This window comes from Camponotus floridanus, unplaced genomic scaffold (assembly GCF_003227725.1).
Source record: "Camponotus floridanus strain SB8 unplaced genomic scaffold, Cflo_v7.5 scaffold35, whole genome shotgun sequence".
Lineage (NCBI taxonomy): Eukaryota > Metazoa > Arthropoda > Insecta > Hymenoptera > Formicidae > Camponotus > Camponotus floridanus.
In genome coordinates this window covers 553,237-574,506 of record NW_020229492.1, presented here as the reverse complement: position 1 = coordinate 574,506, position 21,270 = coordinate 553,237, and the positions used below count along the sequence as shown (strand labels likewise).

Sequence of the window (21,270 nt, the reverse complement as noted above, 5' to 3'; positions counted from 1 at the left end):
TGCTTATTTACTCCATTTTCTATTTCCCAACATATCTCTTCTTGTCTGCGAATTTCTCTTTTTCGCCAATTTTTATTTATTGTCGGGATCTTTGGCAAACTCGCATAGCGTCATTAATTCGCGATTAATCGAGCGCTTTGCACATTTTCGCGTTGCGGTTGTTGGGGCTCTGGTCGCTTGGACCGTAAATAATACCTTAACCGTATTTTCTGTGCAATTTATTTGGAATTTGCGTTGTGTCGGATTAAAAAAAAAAATTTCACTCCAGTTTTTCCCGGGGAAAAAAATTAACTAACACGGCACGTGCGTTCGAGGCGACAGCGTGTCTAAGAAGAAACGGCTTGTCATTAATTACCCTTGATGCACGCGATATCGACTCCCTTCTTCACCTCCTCCTTCTCTTCCTCTTCCCCCGATACTGCACTCTGCCTAAATGAATGCAGGCGAGGGATGCAGCTGCCGCTGCCGCGAGAAAAATGTGGCGTCGCGGAAATTCCTGGCGCGGTCTTCCTTTTTTATCTCCGTCAGTATAAATCATTCCGCGTTCCAGCCGCGCGTACGTATATTTTCCGAAATACGTGCGTTTCCCTACGTTACGTAAATGCAGCAATTTTTTCATTTATCGCTAATGACGTAATTTTAAAATAATTTATAATCTTGAATCCCCCTCAAGTTGATAATGAGCGCAGCAATCAAATTTCTTTCTGTTTTCTTTCTTTGTAAAAAAATTAAATCAAAATTTTTATTTATTTCAGGCAAATTCCTTGCTATTAAATTGATAAAAAAAATTCTTTTATTTATATCATAGAAACGTATCGCGAATAAACTTTGCTGATTAAATTATCGGAATATTGTAAAATGAAGGAATTGGAAGCCGATTGAATTCTAATTTTCTAAAATTGCGGAATCGTCATTTAGTGTTTGAATTTTTGCTACCGGATATTAAATGATACGACTTCGATTTTAGAAGATCGGAATTCAATCGGTCTTCAATTTCTTTTCATTTTTCATTCGATAGCGAATCTAGTGATTTGCGATGTTTATATCTGTTTTTTGCATTATACTTGCATTATAATTGCGTTCTATGAGTGTGAAATTAATTGATATTATTTATATATTTATTTAGATATTTAGATATTATTTATTTATTATAAATATATTTATTTATTATTTAGATATTATTTATTTATTATAGATATATTTATTTATTATTTAAATATTATTTATTTATTATTTAAATATTATTTATTTATTATAGATATATTTATTTATTATTTACATATTATTTATTTATTATTTAGATATTATTTATTTATATATTTAATCGATATTGTTCAATATTGCACAAAAAATATGTGCTCTCCTTCTCTTCAAAATCACCCCAAAATTCCTTTTTATTTCAATAAAAAAAAATCCCTTATAAATAAATAATCTCTTTTCATCTACAGCAACTCCAGTTCCAAACAAAATGATACAGATGATGAGTAACGTTATTCGTCTCTTCTATCTTTTCAGGCAACCATCACCGAGTTCGGGTACGACGGGCACCTCGACGGTATCATCGACGACCGGCGAGGGCGACGCGACGCAGAGCATCGGGATGTACCCGGTGGGCATCGCGTCGTCCTCTACCGCGACGACGGCGACGCCGGTGACGACGGCGTCGGCGACCGTGCCATCAACCACTTCCGGCGTCTCTATCGCTACCGGAAACGTCAGCGGCATCACCAGGAGCGTTTCCGCGCCGAGTGCGCCACGTCCGCTGGTCCAGATCAGCAGCTCCTCGGCGAGCACCTCGGCGACCCAACGGCCGAGACTCAGGAGGAACCAGAGCCGCACCGAGGCTATCCGAAAGTGAGTAGTTTCCGATAACGTTACTCGATGAGAGCGAGATCAAGTAGCACTCAAAACAATAGCGGTGAATCCGATCAGATGCGTGAAACGTTGTCGAACATTGCAGTTACATCAGACGCGAGACAGCGCAGTTCTTCGGGGTTGACGAGGAATCGGAGGCCCTGGAGAAGCAGAGATGGCTGGACCGACGACGACGTATGGCGTCGAGGAAGTACGGCGCGTTGTTACCGGAACACAAGCCCCCGGATCCGGACATCACCAGGGATGTGCCGGACACGACCGAGACACCGGAGGTAAACGCATTATATCATGAGAGGATGTGCGTTCTAACGCGATTGCAATCACATTAACGATAACGCGATAACCCCATAACAATCGACAAGTTGATTGCGCACAATAGGCGGAGTAAATCAAGAGGTATCACGTTGGAAGAGTAAACTTGAAATCGGATCAAATCAATCTTTGATAAAGATGATATAGTTCGTGATAAAGTTAAGAATTAATTACAAACTTGAGGCTGTTGTAAAATAATTTAACGAGTAATCAAAGAGAACAATAATAATATTATTCAAGCAGTTTTTGTTAGCGAGAAGAAATTTGGGATATTTGAGGAATTGCGGAAAAGGAAGAAATTTATCGTTATTTTTTTTTTTTTTTTTCGTCATTTTTTAATGGCTCAACAGCTTCTTTATTTTAAGAAGGCAGAGAAAATATTAATTTTAGCCTTAAAACACATTTTTAAATATTCACAGAGTGTGACTCTCAGACGATGGCAGCAACCGGTACGGAGGAAAGATTCTGTAGCGAGGATGACACTGTCGGGTCTCCATTACATCGTCGAGGTGAGTCATTAATTCGCTCTCACTTTCAACTGTTTAAGTTCGAATTAAAAATCTACTAATTAAAAATTAAAAATATTAGTTTAAATTAAAAATTAAAAACTTTAGCTTAAATTAAAAATCTGTTTCGTTACTTAAAAATTAAAAATCTATTTCGTTAATTAAAAATTAAAAATCTTAGCTTAAATTAAAAATCTTTCATTAATTTCGTTAATTTCTCATTTGATATTTCGACAGTATTGCCTATAGTGCGTGTAGAATTTTTCGCATCAGGATCGTCGAAAGGACTCGTTGAACCCGCGGAATGAATTTTTCGTGAGATCGCGAGGCGAATCGGTGCGTTCTTAGCGTAATTAGCTGGCCGGGTGTAAACCACCTTTTTGCTGAATTACGTTACATTAACTTTAAAGTTTAGATTAGCCAAAGTAGGGAGTAATTCCGGTCATAAAAGTGGAGCGACCCGTGCGCCCGTCGCTCCATTACGTAACTTTGGTTTTAGTTTACGCCAGAAGGGCTTATTTCCGGCCATGCAAACTTTGCACTCGCCGAGCTAAGACAAGATTTTACCTTTGAATTATTCAAGTATTTTACTACCCGTTAGATTATTTTAGAGATATTATGCTGCGTAATATTTGACTCATCGAAAGTAATCGAACGCGACAAAATTATTATCGTTATTTTTTTTTTTTTCGTCATTTTTAAGCGGCCTCAATAGCGGCTTTTTTACTTTAAGAAGGCAGAGAAAATATTAATTTTAGGCTTGAAATAGAGAGACTAGTAGTATCAATACAGATTTTGGAGATTGAATTTTTTGTACTCTTGGATTAAAATTTTGACGATGTTTTGTCTATTATTCTGAAATACGTTCGGATTTGTATATTTTTTTTTTGCGGCGCTTTGATTGGCCATGGTCGAATATATCGAGCGGATGTTACATATATGTATATACGCATTGCGCAATGCATTCTTCCTGCGCTGCAAACGCGGGGCTGGCCATATTTCAAAACTTACCACTTAACTTGAACTAGCCGGACAACGCCTGGAGCATGTATCGCTGGAGGGAAGTGTGTTTCTCTTTCGTACATATATACGCGATGAACTATTAAAATATTTCATGCCCGACCTAGAAAGCATGATCGCAGTCTGAAAGTCCTTTTCAAATCGAAAGTATTCACGGTCGTTCGTAATTATGTTACGCAATAAGATATTCTGCTCCGAGTACTTGCGAAACGTTAATAACTTGTAAATGATTTTTCGAAAGATGCGCTTTACGAGCTAGCCGGATAATTTATTTTTTTTCGTTAATAAATTAATATTATTCTCTTAAATAAATTAATTTCTTCAATAATTTAATTTTTTAAATAAATAAATCAATTTCTTAAATTAATTAATTAATTTCTAAAATAAATAAATTAATATTCTTAAATAAATTTCTTTATTTAAATAATTTCTTTATTAAATAATTTCTTTAATGATATTTAATATTAATATTATATTAATATTAATCATATTTAATATTAATAATATTTAGATATAAAAATTTGTTATTCCTTAAAAGATTATTCTATGAAAATTGCGATTTTTTTATAGCTTTAATTACTTCATTTCGACTGATTTTTTTTGAGTTGACTCGATTCTGTTCAGGAATCCCCAATGACATGTATAAAGACACAATTTTATAATTTCTTATATAAAAATTATTAAATTTATACTTTGGAATTTTTGTATTTTGCTTTTTTCCTCGATCGGAGAGCCGAGTATGAAATGCCGGCGAGGGTAAAATCTGAAAAACGGATAACGTAAATTAATTTTGGCGCGATCCGTTCCGCCCGATCGAATCACAATTCCGCGGTTCCCGCGATTGTGTTGTCTCGCAATAACGAAATTTATTAAGCGGAAACGCGGACTGTGCTGTTTAAAATCGAGAGGCTCTTTTTAGCGCGGATAAATCTGAAACAAAAGCTCGCACGAACATCTTTATCGTGCAGATTCGTTCGTACGATATTTAAACGAAATACAGAGAGAAAGAGAGAGAGAGATTTTTCTCGTTAGCATAATAAATATTTTCTATTAATTATTTTTTTTTATTATTTCCTCTTGTGCAGCACACAATATTTCTCGAACGATAATATTGCTGCCAATTGTATTACTTTATCCCATCTGCTCTTTGATAAATTCCGCGCTATTGTCGCTGTTGAAAAAGTTTGTAACGCAAAAAATTGCATCCTATTTCACGATATAATAGCCGGGCAAGAGCAGTCAATAAAGCCAGTTCGAAAAACTGCCAGCTGCCGCGGACATATAAACGTGCTCCACTCGCGTTCCATGCGCTCTCTTAATTAATGTAACGATTTTACTTAATAATGAAGTTTATTAGATTTTCGTTAACAGATGGTACTGCCGTCTTCTCATTACATCGTGGCCCGCGCTCTCTCGTACGATGTAGATTTTAATAAAAATTCGCGTGCAAAACGCGTGCACCGGCCGCCATTAATTACGTCCCTTGAGCGGAACGCATAAAGGGCGAGTTACGAGGGTAATCTACTCCCTTCGTTACACGCCGCTCTAAGATTTAAAACACTTCGTTACACGCGTGACGCGCTTGTGATGCTTTTCCGTCTCCTCTGTTTTTATTTTCCTTTTTAATTTCGCGGAAACGACGAGTCGCGTGCATTATTATTATGCGAAAGATAAATAAAGAGAGAAATCTTTTTTTTATACCCGAAGGAGGGAAATTCATCTCATCTTTCATTCTCAAATTAATTGCTTGAACATAATTGTACGTTTTAACGATTGACATATGTATATATGTCAGAGTAATCTAAAAAAGCTCTTGTAGCTTACCTCAAAAGCTTTTCAAAACACTATAATAAAGTATTTTTTCATCGAGTACTTTTCGACAATTAACAATTACATTTTTTTTCGAAATAATTATGTGTTTTCTTTACACAATTGATTCCCCTCATTATTTTGTACATAAAAGTATTAAAGTAAAATAATCTAAAAATGAATATTTTACTAGATCTTTTATGGTTTATGTAAAATTAAGAAATTATTTCAAGCCTCATAACTCGAAAAGTACTTAATGAGAAATAACTTAATTGTAGTATTTTGGAAAGCTCTCGGGATAAGCTATAAGAATATGTAATAAAAAATAGGGGATTCTATTTAAAAAATTTAAGATGACGTTTTGATCTTGGTGACGCTGTCCAATATCAAACTGATAAGATCAGTAAATAGATCATTTCAAGCCCTACAACTTTTAAACTTCGAAACATTTTTTTGTACAACTGATATTTTTCGAAATAATCCAATGTCCCGGCCTTTTTGTTACATCCTGTATATTGTATATGGAAATTTCTGTCTTTCTCTCATTAGTATTGTATATAAATAAGGTGGTTATAAAACTCATTAGTATTGTATATTAGTATATGTTCTGTTTGCTCCATGATTCTTTTGATATAATGCCCTAAAAATTAATGCCCATTAAATTAAATTTCAACACATCAGTAGGCCCAGTGGAATCGTAGAGGTCGATACACGAGCTATATAACCATTTGAAAATTGTTACTACGCAATGTATCCGTAGTCGTTAATGCTGGATTATGCTGATCTATGTTTAATTACACGCTCGTGAAATGATGGATTCCCCAGTAAATACTCATTACGCGTTTACCCATCATCGTCGATCGATATTAATGGTCGGCCAATAATGTATTTAATAATAACTTCGATATATGTACGGATTAATAAACTCCCGAATTATGTCGATCGAATTTTTGCAAATCAGTTTCTCCATAGGTGTTTTTCTCCTCTTCAAACTTCTTCGGACAGTTTTTTTGACAAATTGACAATCATCATCTCACTTTTGTGGGAAATGTAGTAGAATTTAATTTTACGAAATAAAAATGTTCAATATTGGCTTAATTTGGGGTATATTAATTGTCTCGTATATCGTCTCGAAAAAGTAAATTAAAAATATAAGTGCAATACTTTTAATTATTAAAATTTAACGAATTTTTGTAATTTTTTTTGCGAGTAATAAAAAAATGGAGATAGAACATGCGAAATATAATAAGTAGAATTAAAATTAAAATATTAATTTCTTTTCGATGTGCATTTAGAGTATTAATATAGATAAAAATATATATTTGCGATATGTTCTATTAAAGAATTTATATCAAAATATTTAGCACACAGATGAAGATAGCGAGTCGAGACGAGGCGCATGTTCCCTTTTGTGATAATAGCGGGTTCGTTAAAGCGGAAAAATTCCATAGGAGCGGGTCTACGCTTCTATAAAATTCGACGGAATTTAATTTCGCGCACGGCTTGCGTGGAATTAACATTTATCCTGTTTATTGCTCCGTATCGAACCCATTCGACTTTACATTGTCATCGCACTTGGTCCTCGATCGTTAATCGTCGTCCCCGTAATTAAACGGCGTATTTTGAAAAATGTACGCGCTCTAGGCTCTTTCTTTGGAGAAATAAAAAAAAAAGTTTCCCTGTAAAAATCTCTATAAAACGAGCCTGGCGATGCTTTGAAATGTTTCGTCGTGTTCCTCAACTTTGTTGATAAATCTTTCGCTTAATAAGAAAATATATTACACACCGAAGTTCCGCTCGTTTATTACGGGACACCGTATAAACGCGCAAACTTGGACGAAGGCGTCTCGTTAGCCGAAGGCCGCAACATCCGAAGAAACAATATCGGCAGAAGTTGGCAGGTTAAACTGCCTCTTAACACGGTTAGTTTTACAAAGTTTCGCAGGGATAGCGGGGAGCGCTCGGTCAGACACGAGGGCTGATCGGCTGCCGGATGCCTGGCACTTACTACTTACTGGCTGCTAACAGCCAGTAAGTAGTAGAGGCCAGCCAGTGGACGGGCCGGCAGCCGCGCGTGTGAGCCGTGCTTTCGACAGCATCGACAGTTTATTAGCGGTATCGGAAACATAATTCAGGTGCTAACGTTAGCCACGGTATTTTAACGTCGATTCCGCTATATATTTTGCTTTCTAATCGTTATCGATATACGATCGAAAATCGCGCTGTATTCGCATCTTTCCTAGCGAATTATAGATTATCAGTGGCAATACAGTGTATTATGTCATAATTCTGATGTAAATTGATATTGAAAATTAATAAGGTAATTAATAAGATAAATTGACAAATGTCCTCTTCTTTTTCTTTTTTTTTCTTCTTTTCCTTTACTTCTTTTTTTATGAAGTAAAATTCTTGAATAAGTATTTTTTTATTTTTTCATATGCAGAAAGAAACGAACGCAAATTTTTAAATATAAATTTAAACGCAATATATATTTTGCTTTCTAATCATTATCAATGTACGATCGGAAATTGCGCGGTGTTCGCATTTTTCCTAGCGAATTATAGATTATCAGAGGCAATACAGTGTATTATATCATAATTCTGATGTAGGTAAATTGATATTGAAAATGTCTTCTTCGTCTCCTTTTTTCTTCTTCTTCCATTTTTTATTCTTTTTTTTATGAAATAAAATTCTTGAATAAGTATTTTTTCATATGCAGAAAGGAACGAATGCACGAATTTTTAAATATAAATTTAAACGCAATAAACAAAGCCCATTCAGCTTTTGACTATTGATGAATTATTTCTTCTTTCTCGTGAAGATCTTAAAGACAGTTATATTACTTGTATCTTTCGTAGGGACGATTCGCCAAAGATTCTTAATCTTACTTTGTAGGAATTTTAGGACGATGTTTTCCTAACTTTCTTTATTTATTTAGGTTGTGTGTTTAATCATAATTTTATCCTTTTAGGCATTTATTAGAATCCTAGACTCCATTTCGCTCCAAACGATGTGGGATTTTTGAGGATACTTTTAGGACGGAAAATGAGAAGAGTCTCAATGCATACTTGTATTCGTGAATGCAAATATCATATAATCCATTGGATTGAAGCACGTCTGTCTGTTTGCCAGACGATGACGAGGCAGCGTCCCCGCGAGCGCTCGCAATCGCGTCTGGAATCGCGCAGCTTCCCGCCGAGCACGGTCTCATATATGATGAAGTTGGGAGTGTCGTGTCCTGACAGCGGCCTGGACGAGGAGCAGTCCTTCTTCGAGAGGCCCCCGCCGCCTCCGCCTCCCCTTCCGCCTCCTCCGACGTCTCAACAGTCGCAGCAAACATCGCAGATCGATCAGGCCCCTGGATTGGTCAAGGACGAGGAGATCGGCGTCAAGATCACGGATGTCCTCGACGCCGCGCAGGATCGCGAAGGGATCACTTCCGAAGATTTGGTCGGGTAGGTTCTCCACTAGGACATTTTGCGGTAGGCGCTTTATTAAAAGTAAACGCCATAAATTGAATTAATTCTCGGAAGAGATTAGATTAATTCGGAGTAAATTAAACGGCGAGATGCTTTCCGTTCACAGGTTCGTGCAGCAAAAGGATGACAGGACGACGATCGACGGACAAGTTAGACGACCCCGTTCGATCACGAGGGACCATTATATTTCCAGGTGAAAGCTCATTTCATTAGTTTTCAGTTAAGTTCTCCAGAGGATTAAATATCACAGTCTTTTTAATATATGATTATCGGATAATACACGGAAAATTTCTCAAATTACTATCGTTAAAATTGAGTTATCGCAAAAAGAGAATTGCAATAATATGTGACATATATTATATTTTTATTATGTTTAAAAAAAGCAGATATCTCGAGGACTATCTTTTACAATAATAAGTGGAAAATGTAAATCTCTCTCGTCAGATATATTCCATGGAAATAATAGGATCAATTAAATATGAAAAAGAAGCTTTCATGCTTGAAACGGTAATAATTTGTAAGATTTCTTTCGCTTTTGATGACGATTAATCGAAAAACTGTCGACGTCTGGATATTTCGAGAGTTTGTCGAGATCGGGAAATCTACTTGTTAGAGCAAAAGCAATTTGCAAAATAGATTTGTCGTTGTTCCCCGACAAACTTGCAAGCGTGTATAACGAGAATGAGATTACAGAAAGACAAGTTGGAGCAGGTCGAAGTACGACGCGCCACCGACGGAGGGTACGAGGTTGCCGCAGGAGGAGGGGGTGACTCTCCGCAGGGAGATAGCTGGGGCCACGAGGATCTCCCGTAGCACAATTGATCGTGTCTTCGACAACAGCAATCGGCGGAGATACGGAATGGGCATCGTCGGTCGCTTCTTCGGGTGCGCTTCATATTTCAATCTTTATGGGCTTTAATTGATTAAGTCTCGATTTAATTGATTATGTCGATTAATTAAATTAATTCTTGCGAAAGTAAAATGATCTTAATTGAGAAAACGATTGAAATACAAACCGAAAGATCAAAATTCATATTTTATAAGTTGTATTTTAGACGGGGAATTTTTTAAGAATCTAAAAGAGAAATAAAAGATAAATCTTATTGTTAGTAATTATCAAGTTATGTGCAATCTTTGCTTCGAACATTTATAGCAAAACAGCTATTTTATTATATTTTTAAAAGGATGCTACATTTTTCGCGAGTCGATTTTTATGTGTATAATGATATCATAGTATCTTAATAATTTTTTATCGGAAATACATTTCTTTCTTTCTCTCCTCCTGAATATCGAAATTATGATAAACACATTATTAACACAATAAAGCGGTTCATTTAAAGTTTTCCTCCTTATTTCAGGCGATCTTTTCGAAAAAGCATCGCGCACAAACCGGACATAAAGAAACAATTGGACGACTTTGAAGATCACCGACCGTATTTCACGTACTGGATCACTACTGTGCAAGTATTGATTCTGATAATATCGCTGGCATGTTACGGATTTGGTCCTGTTGGAATGGATCTCGCTCATCGATCAGGACTGGTGAGAAAATAAAAATTACTATTCATGGACTTCATATTCAATTTCTATTATCATCTTTAAAGATCATTAAAATAAAGGAATCGAAAAATTAATCTTTCTGAGAATAAATTTAAGAATTTCTTGCGTAAGATAATATTATTTTTTGATTTAATCATTGAATCAAAATAAATCATGCTGCTTACACATTAAAAAAATGAATATACATGCTTTAAACATAATCAAATGTGTAATTTTTATTAATAAGAAAATTAGAGTTTCTATTTGATTAAAAGTAAATTGTAAAATGATAAGGAATTCTATGAAGAAATAAATGTCGAATGACGATTGAGGAATACATTGAATTCTATCCAGGTTCTCGTGACAAGTTTGTCGTTGCAACAAGTCGATTACCAAGAACCTGCAAACTTCTGGCTGGGCCCTAGGGCCGCGGATCTGATTCATCTTGGTGCCAAGTTTGCGCCGTGTATGCGTCGGGACATCAAGATTCTGAAGGAGATCGATGTCTGGCGGGAAAGAGAACGAGACACCGCTTGCTGCATCAGAAATGACGATTCCGGCTGCGTTCAATCCAGCAAAGCGGATTGCTCTGTGAGTTTCTCGATCTTTAAGACTTGTATAACATCCTTATTGTGACTCTTCACGGCCGTGTTCATGGTAATGTAATTTTCTTCCATGCGCGCCAACAGGTTCGGGGATTGAGATCCACTGTTACGGTAAATTATATAATCTTACTTCGATTTTTTCACTTGAAAAAAACACTTGAATGAAATTAAAGAGAGTAAATATCTGTGTTTCTTTGCTTATTACGATTATTGATAATCATAATAATAAAAAGGAATCTAATTGAAAAAAAATATTTAAAAAATAATTAAATATATTTAATTTAATTTTGAACATAATCAAAGAAAAAAAAATAAATATTTTCCTAAAAAAGTTTGAATTTTTTAATTAAGTGCTTTTTCTTCATTATCAGGTGTCTTTAAAACGTCAGTGATTAGCACAGATTAATAATATATATATATATATATATATTGATATTCAATAAAATGGCTCGAATATTTTACTTACGCGATAGGACTTTACTTTCCAGATTATTTTTCGTTTGAAGAGATATTTTGTTTTCTAAAATTTTGTAAATTAAATATTCTATATTTGATTTTTTAAATACAAATACAAATATTTTATTTTACTTTTTATCTATGTTCTATGATATATTTAATTTTTGCAAACACAAATAGACAAAGCCTGTTTGTTCGTGCATGTTTTGATTTGGGGAACGAAAATATATTCAGTAATATTTTAAAGTTTCAAGAATTATTCCTTTTATTGATCAATTGTGCTCATGTTAAATTTCGCAGAACACAATTTCGACCTGGAAGAAATGGGGACCTGGGGACAATGGGCCTGGCGGTCGTATCAGTGGATCTGTTTGCGGGTTAGATCCAAAGTTCTGCGACGCCCCCGCAAGCGTCGCACCTTATGAATGGCCGGATGACATTACCAAATGGCCGATCTGCCGGAAAACCAATCCTTTTAATCATCGTTTCAGGTTAATATTTTTACCTTATCTATCGCGTTTATCATCGAAAGTAATAAAATATCACCGGGAAAAATAGGACGTTTGCAAAGAGTAAATAAACGGTGAAAATTAATGAAAAAATTCTCGATAGCAAAAATGCAAATCAACGGGGCAACGCCAATTTTCCCATCGGCCGTTATAAGGATAAGATGGCGGAACACATGGTTTGCGAGATAATCGGTCATCCGTGTTGCATCGGGATTCACGGGATGTGTCGGATCACCACGAAGGAGTACTGCGATTTCGTCCACGGTTACTTTCACGAGGAGGCGTCGCTTTGCTCGCAGGTGGAATGTTTGCATGACGTCTGTGGAATGATACCGTTCTTGCATCCGGAATGGCCGGACCAGTTTTACAGGCTCTTCACCACCATCTTTCTTCATGCCGGGTAATAAAAAAATCAACAAATAAAAAAAACCGATACATTTATCCCGATATTTATCTTAAGGCAGCAGAATCGATTTTATATTTATCTTAATAAATTCAGCCTCAATCGTACATAGATGCACAAAATCAATTTATTCATTCAATTAAGTTATAATTTAAAGAGAAAAAATATATACACCGCTTTTTATTCCAATAAATTGAGATTCTGATGAGGTTTATCGGGGAATCGATTTATTTATCGCGATAATATATTTCGCAAAACTTGAGAAGCAATTTATTTATCTTCATTAAAATAAAATCGACTGAGAAATTTATCTCAGTATATAGAAGATCAATAAATTCCGAGGAAATAAAATCAATTTACTTATCTTATTAATTTGATATTGCAGAATCGTCCATTTGGTAATCACATTACTGATCCAGTATTTTCTGATGAGAGACTTGGAAAAGCTGACAGGATCTTTGCGCATTGCTTTGATCTATTTTATTGGTGCTCTTGCTGGAAATTTGGCTAGCGCAATCTTTGTCCCTTACAGGGCAGAAGTAAGTTTCCAATATGATATTAATAATATTGCTTTGTGTAAAAAATACATTATACCGTATTTATATAGTCTAATTTTTGAAACATCTGAAACAATATTTTATATTTATTAAAGAAACTTGATATAATTAATTTTAAAAAAACTAAGGTTTGTTAAAATTATTATTTTATTTTCTTGAATTTTATGATACACATATCATTATATAAATTATAATAAATTTCTGTTGTTAATGCAAACGATTAAAATGCAGTTTGTTACATTATTGTCGATATTTGTTTTCGATATATTTGTTTACGATTATTACGGTTTATTTTTTTCAAAATTATGCATTTATTTTTTATATATCGAACTGTTGATAAATAATTGCCTATCTAAAACATTGATTAATTTGAGTTATTGCTACAAACATTTGTTATTTTTTTTTCTAAATACTCTTAATTCATTTTTCGATGCATATTAGCGGAAGCAAATTTTTGTTTTTTACTTATCAATAATGATTCGTTTGCAGGTCGGTCCAGCTGGTGCGCATTTCGCACTGCTGGCTACGCTGGTGGTCGAAGTATTGCATTGCTGGCCGATGCTAAAACACCCACGTCGCGCACTGTCTAAGCTAATCCTGATCCTGGTGGGATTGTTGATGCTGGGTATCCTCCCGTGGGTGGACAATTATGCGCATTTATTCGGCTTCATCTTCGGCTTCTTGGCGGCCTACGCGTTGATGCCGTTTATTTCCTTCGGTCATTACGATCGTAGACGGAAGATACTGCTCATCTGGGTATGCCTGATCCTGATCGTGGGCTTGTTCGCCCTGTTGCTCGCCCTCTTTTACAATGTGCCAGTGTATGAGTGCGAGGTGTGTAAACTGTTCAATTGCGTGCCATTTACCCGCGACTTTTGCGCGTCTCAGAACATCAATTTCAAACGGGAGGAGCAAGTATGACACACGGGGCCGCGGTTCATAGTCGAGCGCGAAATTGTTCCGTTCGGCCCCCGTCTTTACGCTTCTCATCATCGCGCACATCACTACAATACACCATCATTCACCGCGCTGATTTTGGCGAGTCTCCTCATCGAATCCCGAAGACACAAGATCAGAACTTAAAACTGATTCAAGGATATTTTCGTTTTATGGATAACTAAAGCTCGTAATCCTTGAAATTATTAAAAGCTCGTAATTATACAAAAGAAGAAAGAAGAAAGTTTTCAGAACAAAATTAGAAAATTTTTTAAATCTTTGGGAATGCTGAAAGGAAGATCGAAGAATAAATTATGCGATTTTTGCGAAAGCTAAATGCAAAGTCAGACAAATTTCCTAAATTTCTAAAGAAACTGGAAGATCAATAAATATTTTTTTTTATTAACTGGAAGATCAGAAGAAGAAAATCTTTCGTAAATCTTGAATCTTTAAAAACTATTGAAACAAGAATTTTTTGAATCTTTAAAGAAATTGAAGAGAAAGAGAGAGAAAGTTTTCGAAAGAAATCGAAGAGAGTTTTTTAAATTTTGGATAAAGTTTGGAAGAAGATCATAGATATCTTTAATTCTCAATCAAAGAAAAATTTACAAGTGGAAGATTTTCTGGATTTCTCTAAAAAAGCTAAAAAAAAGTATCAGAAGAATAATTTCTTGCCTTCCTCGATAAAACTGAAGAGAAATCCAAAGGAATCTCTTCATCTCCAGTGAAGAGGAAATGTCTCTTTGGCCTCCAGTCAATATTTAACGATCCGGATTGTCAAGCTTTGAAGATTGTGAAGGATTAATGTTGCAATGTCGCGAACTTTGAGAATAATCCGATTATTTAACAATTGTACTTCCACGATGAAACAAATCGGATCAGCGAGCTTTTGAAATTTCACAAACAAAATCTTTTATCATCAAAGTTTCGACGTTTCCCGAACTTTGAAGATCAACGATCATTTTTGGATCGTCCGCGAGAGTGATATCATGGTGCATTCGGGGGACATGGGGGTTTGATAGTGCCTGGATCGAGCGGGTGAAGGTGATGGAACCCGACCGACATTTTCGCTACTGCCAACGAACGTCAGAGAGGAACTCGTGTTCGTCGACGCACGACGATGCCTTAACATTATTAAGTCCCAGCGTAGTGATTGGCTCCCAACGTGAGCTGGCTGAGGCTCAGCGGGCCTTGAGGGAGCCCAGGACTCTGAATCGCCGACGGAGTGTGTGTGTGTGTATATAATATATATAAATATATATACATGGATTTCTTGAATGACCCGCTAATGATAACGGATGGGATGCTCCATGGATTATTTGGGATTCCGCAAAGTTTGACGTGGTAGCATCCATCTCCTCAAGGTGTGTGTTAATAAGAGAAAGGAGGAGAAAAAAGTTGCAATTGTAAATAGGATCGAGTCTTGTTACTGTTGTAAGAACGACCTTAGTAAGTTAACTTTAGGGAGAACTTTGAAAGTGCACACGTCTTTCGTCTCTGCACAATATAGTCCCCCGCACCTCCGACATCCGGAACTATTGTCTGTGATGGCTTGACCTTGGAGATATTTTTCGTAGCACCGCGACGGCCGCGAGCCTTCCTGCAGGGACGATCGGTCGATGTTCACCAACTGGATACCAATCAATAGCTCGTTGTAAGCAAGATTTGTCTCTCTCCGATTTTGTGATGAAACTTGATGTATTTATAGAAATGGGTAAAAAAATTGTGGAATTTCTTTCTCTTATCTCTAGTCGAAAAAAGTACGTTTTTCCTAATTTTGCCTTTTTCGTTATATTGTATATAATAATATTAGTTATAGTAACACATTAAACTTTACAATATTAATAACTTTATACGCAATTGATCACTCCTTTACACGATATTTTAACAATGTCATTTTAAGTATAACACTCACAAAACTGGAGTTTATATTACATTTTGATAATGCCAAATTTCTCTCTCATGAAATTGTAATATAAAATGTAGTACAAAATGTTTGCAATGTCGTGAAAAATAACAGTGAGATGTTTGATTGGTATTCAGGGGATACGCTCCTTATCGAGAATAGGAGGGAAAGGATAGTCCGAGGCAGAGGAGGCGGAAGGAAAGTGTTAACGATTTAAGGTGAAACGAATCAATTTTTTATAATGGCGTGAAAGAGTGAGAGAAAGAGAAAGAGAGAAAGGAAGGCGCGAATATCAGAATTCTTAATCAATTTTGAAGTCTGTAAATACATATTTGCGATAATGCGAGGGAGTAGATAGATAAGAGAGGCGGTGGAGAAAACAGATACACGACATATAATATATACGCGAGATGATTTGTTGATTTCAATCTAGAAAATCCGCATCATTCTTCTTATTTAAAAATAAAGGAAGAAATAGCAGATTGCTAGCATTTCATAATAATGGGAGTTCCTTTTTTCATATCTAAGTGACATGAATAATTAAATTTGTGGTCGGAATAGCGATTTTAATCTCTATCTTATACTATTTTATAATTCATTGCGATGCCTTATATGTAGCTACATCATGTCATTTTATTATAGAAACTATTTTAAATTAATTTTGCAAGTAAAATTATATTTGACTATGATCTCAAATTAAGATAAATGCATTATTTATTCAGTCACTTAAAACGATTTTAAATAACAAAATATAATATTTGCAAGCAAATACTTTTGAATGCAAATAATTTTGAATTGAATAATATTCAATGTAAAATAGATAAAATAAATTTACGAGCAAAATATTATTAATGAAATGCATTATCGCATATATTTTATTTGTACGATGTATTTTCCTATGTACGTATGATATATTTTATTGCGCGTGTTTATTATTTTAATGTAGAAAATGCTGATTACAAGCGTATCACACATACCGATTATAATTGCTATCACGCTCGCGCTTAATTCAAACCGTGCATTTTGAAAACTTTGTGATATACGATTTGATAATCGCACGGAGGAAGAGAAAGAGGATACGGAAAAGGAGAGAAAAAAGAAGCTCTGTGTGTGTGAGTGCGCGCGCGCGTGTGTTTGAGATCCACCGCCCTATTATAAACTTTTTTTCGAATTATATATATATAAATATTAAACGTATACATACGCGAGTTAAGGCGAATCGATGATGAGCAACGTATTGTTATTATTGTAAATGTGTCATATACAGATAATAGCATGCAACAAACACACGATACACGCAAACAGTATACACGAACGTACGAACAATCGTATATACACATACATGTATACACGACGGAGATAGATAAATTGAGAACTTTCGATAATTCCATACCGATCACGGCGAGGTGGAATGTCTCGCCTTCTCTTGCGGAAGCGACAGTGAAAGAGTGCATGTGTGTGTGTGTATGTGTGTGTGTGTGTATGTGGGTATGTGTGTATGTGCGTGCGAGAGAGAGAGAGAGGAAGAAAAAGTGAATAAGAGAGAAAAAGAGAGAGAGAGAGAGGGAAAAGAAAAGGCGTTTTCATCTCGGTTATGGTTGTTGTAGAACCCCCAAAAATTGCGGGCGATTTGCGCGATCGAATATATTTTGCATAATTAATTTGATGTAGTTTACGGCTGTGTAACATGACATTTTTGATGGAATTCATTACATGGATTGTTTCAGGAATCGCCTATTGTCACTGAGCCATACTGTAAAGAAGCCAAATTAAGAAAAGTAGCAGCTCATTAATGTTTTTGATAATATTGTCTATATTTTAGAATAATTTTTTTACAATAGGTTTTTATAGATTTTTTAATTACAAGCGAGTAAGAAGTTTTTTGGGCAGACGAAGGAATTTTAAAACATTCTATTGTTCATGACAGAATTATCTTTTTTCTTGAACAAACAAATCTCGTCTTGATGCTAGTTCCAATGCACTGAAAATTGATAAAAATAGCAATTATTAAAAGAGAGATTGTCCTCTACAAATATATGAATATGTACAATTTTTTAATTCTTTCTCTTTAATTATTCGATATTTACAGGATTGAAAAATTAAAGAGCTAAAAAATTCGTTCAATTTCTGTACATTTTTTGTGGCAAATTTTAATTCACAGGTGAAGGAATCTCATTCTTGTCGCTTTATGTATACGTATTATTTTCTTTTATATTTTAGATGTGCGAGAGGAAAATAGAGAAAAAAAGATTTATCTTTATATGCTTTCGATAAAGTCTCCGATCGCGCGATTGACTTGCCATTTTTTGCGATGCGGCAAACCATCGCCGCCGCGCGCGCGAGCGCGCGCGCGTTTCACCTTGTAAATAAACGTATGCGTCAAAAATGGACCAAGGATTTACATAGTGCAGCTCGTGCGTGTAAAATTGATCGGCAGGTAGGACTGTAAGTAAAAAAACTCTACGATGAATCTCGATTATTACGAAGAGAAGCTCCCCCGTGAAAACCCGCGCGAGCGAGTTCGGGGGTAGTTTTACGGAGAGATTCTCTTTCTCTGCGAAATAATCCCCAATCTTCGAAATCAAGAATTTCATTAAATGGCCAAATAGACTTTCAAGTTGAGATTTTTTATTCGTTTTTGAAATCTTTCTGTTTCGGCCTACAATGGTTGAACTGCTGTCTAGAATATCCTTAAGACAGATATTTTTGTATGACTCTTAGTGTTCTTATAGTGATCGTCCTCAGCCACCGTTAACGGGGTATGTTTCTGGATTTTTTTTTTCATTTCTACAGATGTATATACGTAAATAGTAATGTAAACTACGTAAATTGAGAGGCGTTAAACGAGAGAGAGTTTTCGCAGCTTTGGGGGGACATTTGTAAAATTTTAACAAAAGGAAAAGCAAAGGCGAGTATAAATATTTCATATTGCTCTGTGATTTCGAAGATTAGCGATTCGATTTCGCGTATAATGAATTTTTCGGTCGGTCTCTCGTCTCCTTTCTTAATTTGCTTGATTTTTGCGGTGTAAATAAGACGAGCGCCGGCGCGGCGGCGCTGGCTTGTAATTAATTAATTAGGCGCTCTCGCGCCTCTTTTATATAAATATTATACATATATACATATTATATATATGTATATTATAATACGACTTAAGAACATTCCACCACGGCCGCGCGGTATTATTTTTCTGTATCCCTGTATCAATAAAAGCGCGATATAAGTATTAAGGACGGACTTTAAGGGAATATACGACTGTATTAAAAATTGAAGCTCGAGATAACTTATTATTATGATCACATCATCATTACCATCATCATCACATTTACCATTATCACGCCCATTATTATTATTGTCGTTGTTAATATCATTACAATGATTATCTCGCCCTCGGTTTTTCACTATATTCATCGGTGCCCTTCGATTACGATTATTATTAATAATCATAACTATACATTGTACTTGTCGCTGTTATATACATACACATATATAAATATATAAATATATAAATATATATAAAAGAATATATATATACGCGAATGATATATATATATATATATATATTAATTTAATAACAATAAAGAAAACGTGAAACACGTGATCTAGTTTGTATCACGGATATTGATCCTTTCTTCAACCAAAAATGCATCACCAAACATTGAGTCGAGTTGATTTTTCGAGTACATTTTTCTCTTCATATTTTTAAACACTTGTTACCTTCATTTAATTCGAAGCTAATATGTTCCAGGATTTAATGCTCATCATCACCAAATTGACACACCTTCAGCGATTTTTTTGTTTGATTTGTTCATTCGTAATAAGTACCCACGACAAGGCCCATCGCAGCGAATTCCGGAGTCTCGATCACGTGGGTCGAGTAAGTATCTTTCTGAACGTCCCATAATTTGCCAAAACCGATGTGCACGTCTTGGCCTAATTTCTGGACGATCGACATGACGATTACAACTTTGTATCTGGAAACAAGGAGAAAATAAATTACAAGTACTGCTCGAATTTAAGATACAGATTCTTTGCAGCACACACATTTTCAAGTGATGTAATTACTAAATATTTTTTATATACAATACTCATTTAGGATTAATTAATTAAGATATGTAGTAATAAAAATGTAAATATTTCGCTAAATTTGATAAATTAACTCGAACTGATTCAATTTTACTCGAATGCGCTCGAATTATTTCTAATTGAATCCATACAAGGAAGGAGAGAGAAAACATTTTGTAGATATTTAAGATGCATACTATGATTAAATGTAATTATTGTGTCTGTTTAATTGATTGGTAGGTTACCGATCGTAATTCTTTCTGCAAATTCTGTCGCGTACTTCTGCCGACATTTTCTGACAGATTTGCGTACATGTCTCAGGGTGATATTTCAAACCACTTAAATAATTTCGCATCACATCGATCAATATTAGGTCAACGGTTTCGTACTTGAAAGATTTGTATGGCTCAAGGCGGTAAGTATTTTGATATCTTGGAATCTGAAATCATTTCTCAAATAATTTCCATAATTTTTTATATTTAGTATATCGTCATTTAGTATATATATATATATATATATATATATATATATATATATATGTATATATATATATATATAGTCATAGTAATTAATGAAATCTATGTTTATTTTGAAAAAAACTGAATATATATCTCTTTTGCAATCTCTTTTTAATTTTATATGATTATCATTATTTTTTTGGCTAATTATATAGATTTTCACAATTATTGTATACAAGATTCATCTTTTCAAGACAAACTTTTTGATTGATTTTAACTTGTGATACCTTGAAGCCACCTTTGCCTATACGAAAGGATAAGCTACCCTTGTATAATCCTGGTAAAAGGGACACGGTACTAAGATAGGCTCTCGATTGAATAGCTCCAATTGAATGAATAGCTCTACCAATTATCGACCACCCTTTCATTGTGGGTCGCTGTGCTGAAAATTAAAAGCATTTTCAGGTTTTACGAATTGTCATCAATCATTACATTGATGTTATTTCTATTAATTGATCATTATTATTATTATTATATATTGTTTTTTATGTCAAAAGAACTTTTTATCCATTTCTTCAGTTTACTTTTAATTAATCAAGACTTACCTATATTCATGTTTCCCAGAATAGCCTGTGTCTCTTTTCACATAAAAAAATTAAAAGAATTATTTGAAAAATCACTTATATATGTAAATGTAAAAAGTTCTATTTAGACTTTTATCCTCTTGAAGTTGCCGCATTTATTTTGTCATTATTATTATTATTAGCTCCATAATTTTTTTACTATTGTAAAGACAATGTTTTCTACAAAGTTATCTTTTTGCATTTGAATATTT

At 34.8% G+C, this 21,270-nt stretch overlaps 2 protein-coding genes across 5 annotated transcripts in view; one reads left to right on the top strand and one right to left on the bottom strand.

The window, feature by feature from the left end:
* Positions 1-16,632, top strand: part of LOC105255665 (inactive rhomboid protein 1) — a 75,314-nt gene extending 58,682 nt beyond the window's left edge. For 2 of the 4 annotated variants that reach the window (XM_025410842.1, XM_011265086.3), the window contains exons 7-19: positions 1,516-1,854; positions 1,961-2,147; positions 2,607-2,696; positions 8,655-8,977; positions 9,108-9,194; positions 9,695-9,886; positions 10,360-10,543; positions 10,895-11,131; positions 11,230-11,256; positions 11,902-12,092; positions 12,214-12,510; positions 12,899-13,052; positions 13,560-16,632. In XM_025410842.1, coding sequence (XP_025266627.1) covers positions 1,516-1,854; positions 1,961-2,147; positions 2,607-2,696; positions 8,655-8,977; positions 9,108-9,194; positions 9,695-9,886; positions 10,360-10,543; positions 10,895-11,131; positions 11,230-11,256; positions 11,902-12,092; positions 12,214-12,510; positions 12,899-13,052; positions 13,560-13,991 — 2,740 coding nt within the window. In that variant the 3' untranslated portion in view covers positions 13,992-16,632. The remainder of the gene's footprint in view (positions 1-1,515; positions 1,855-1,960; positions 2,148-2,606; positions 2,697-8,654; positions 8,978-9,107; positions 9,195-9,694; positions 9,887-10,359; positions 10,544-10,894; positions 11,132-11,229; positions 11,257-11,901; positions 12,093-12,213; positions 12,511-12,898; positions 13,053-13,559) is intronic. The other 2 variants (XM_011265088.3, XM_011265089.3) reach the window with 2 other exon arrangements.
* A 3,088-nt stretch (positions 16,633-19,720) lies between these two features.
* On the bottom strand, positions 19,721-21,072 carry LOC105255685 (tctex1 domain-containing protein 1). The gene is made up of 4 exons (XM_020028920.2): positions 21,041-21,072; positions 20,723-20,877; positions 20,223-20,416; positions 19,721-19,886 (listed from the first exon to the last, which is right to left on the bottom strand). The coding sequence occupies exons 1-4, from the start codon at positions 21,048-21,050 to the stop codon at positions 19,721-19,723; spliced, it is 525 nt and encodes a 174-aa protein (XP_019884479.2). The 5' UTR covers positions 21,051-21,072.
* Positions 21,073-21,270: the final 198 nt, after the last annotated feature.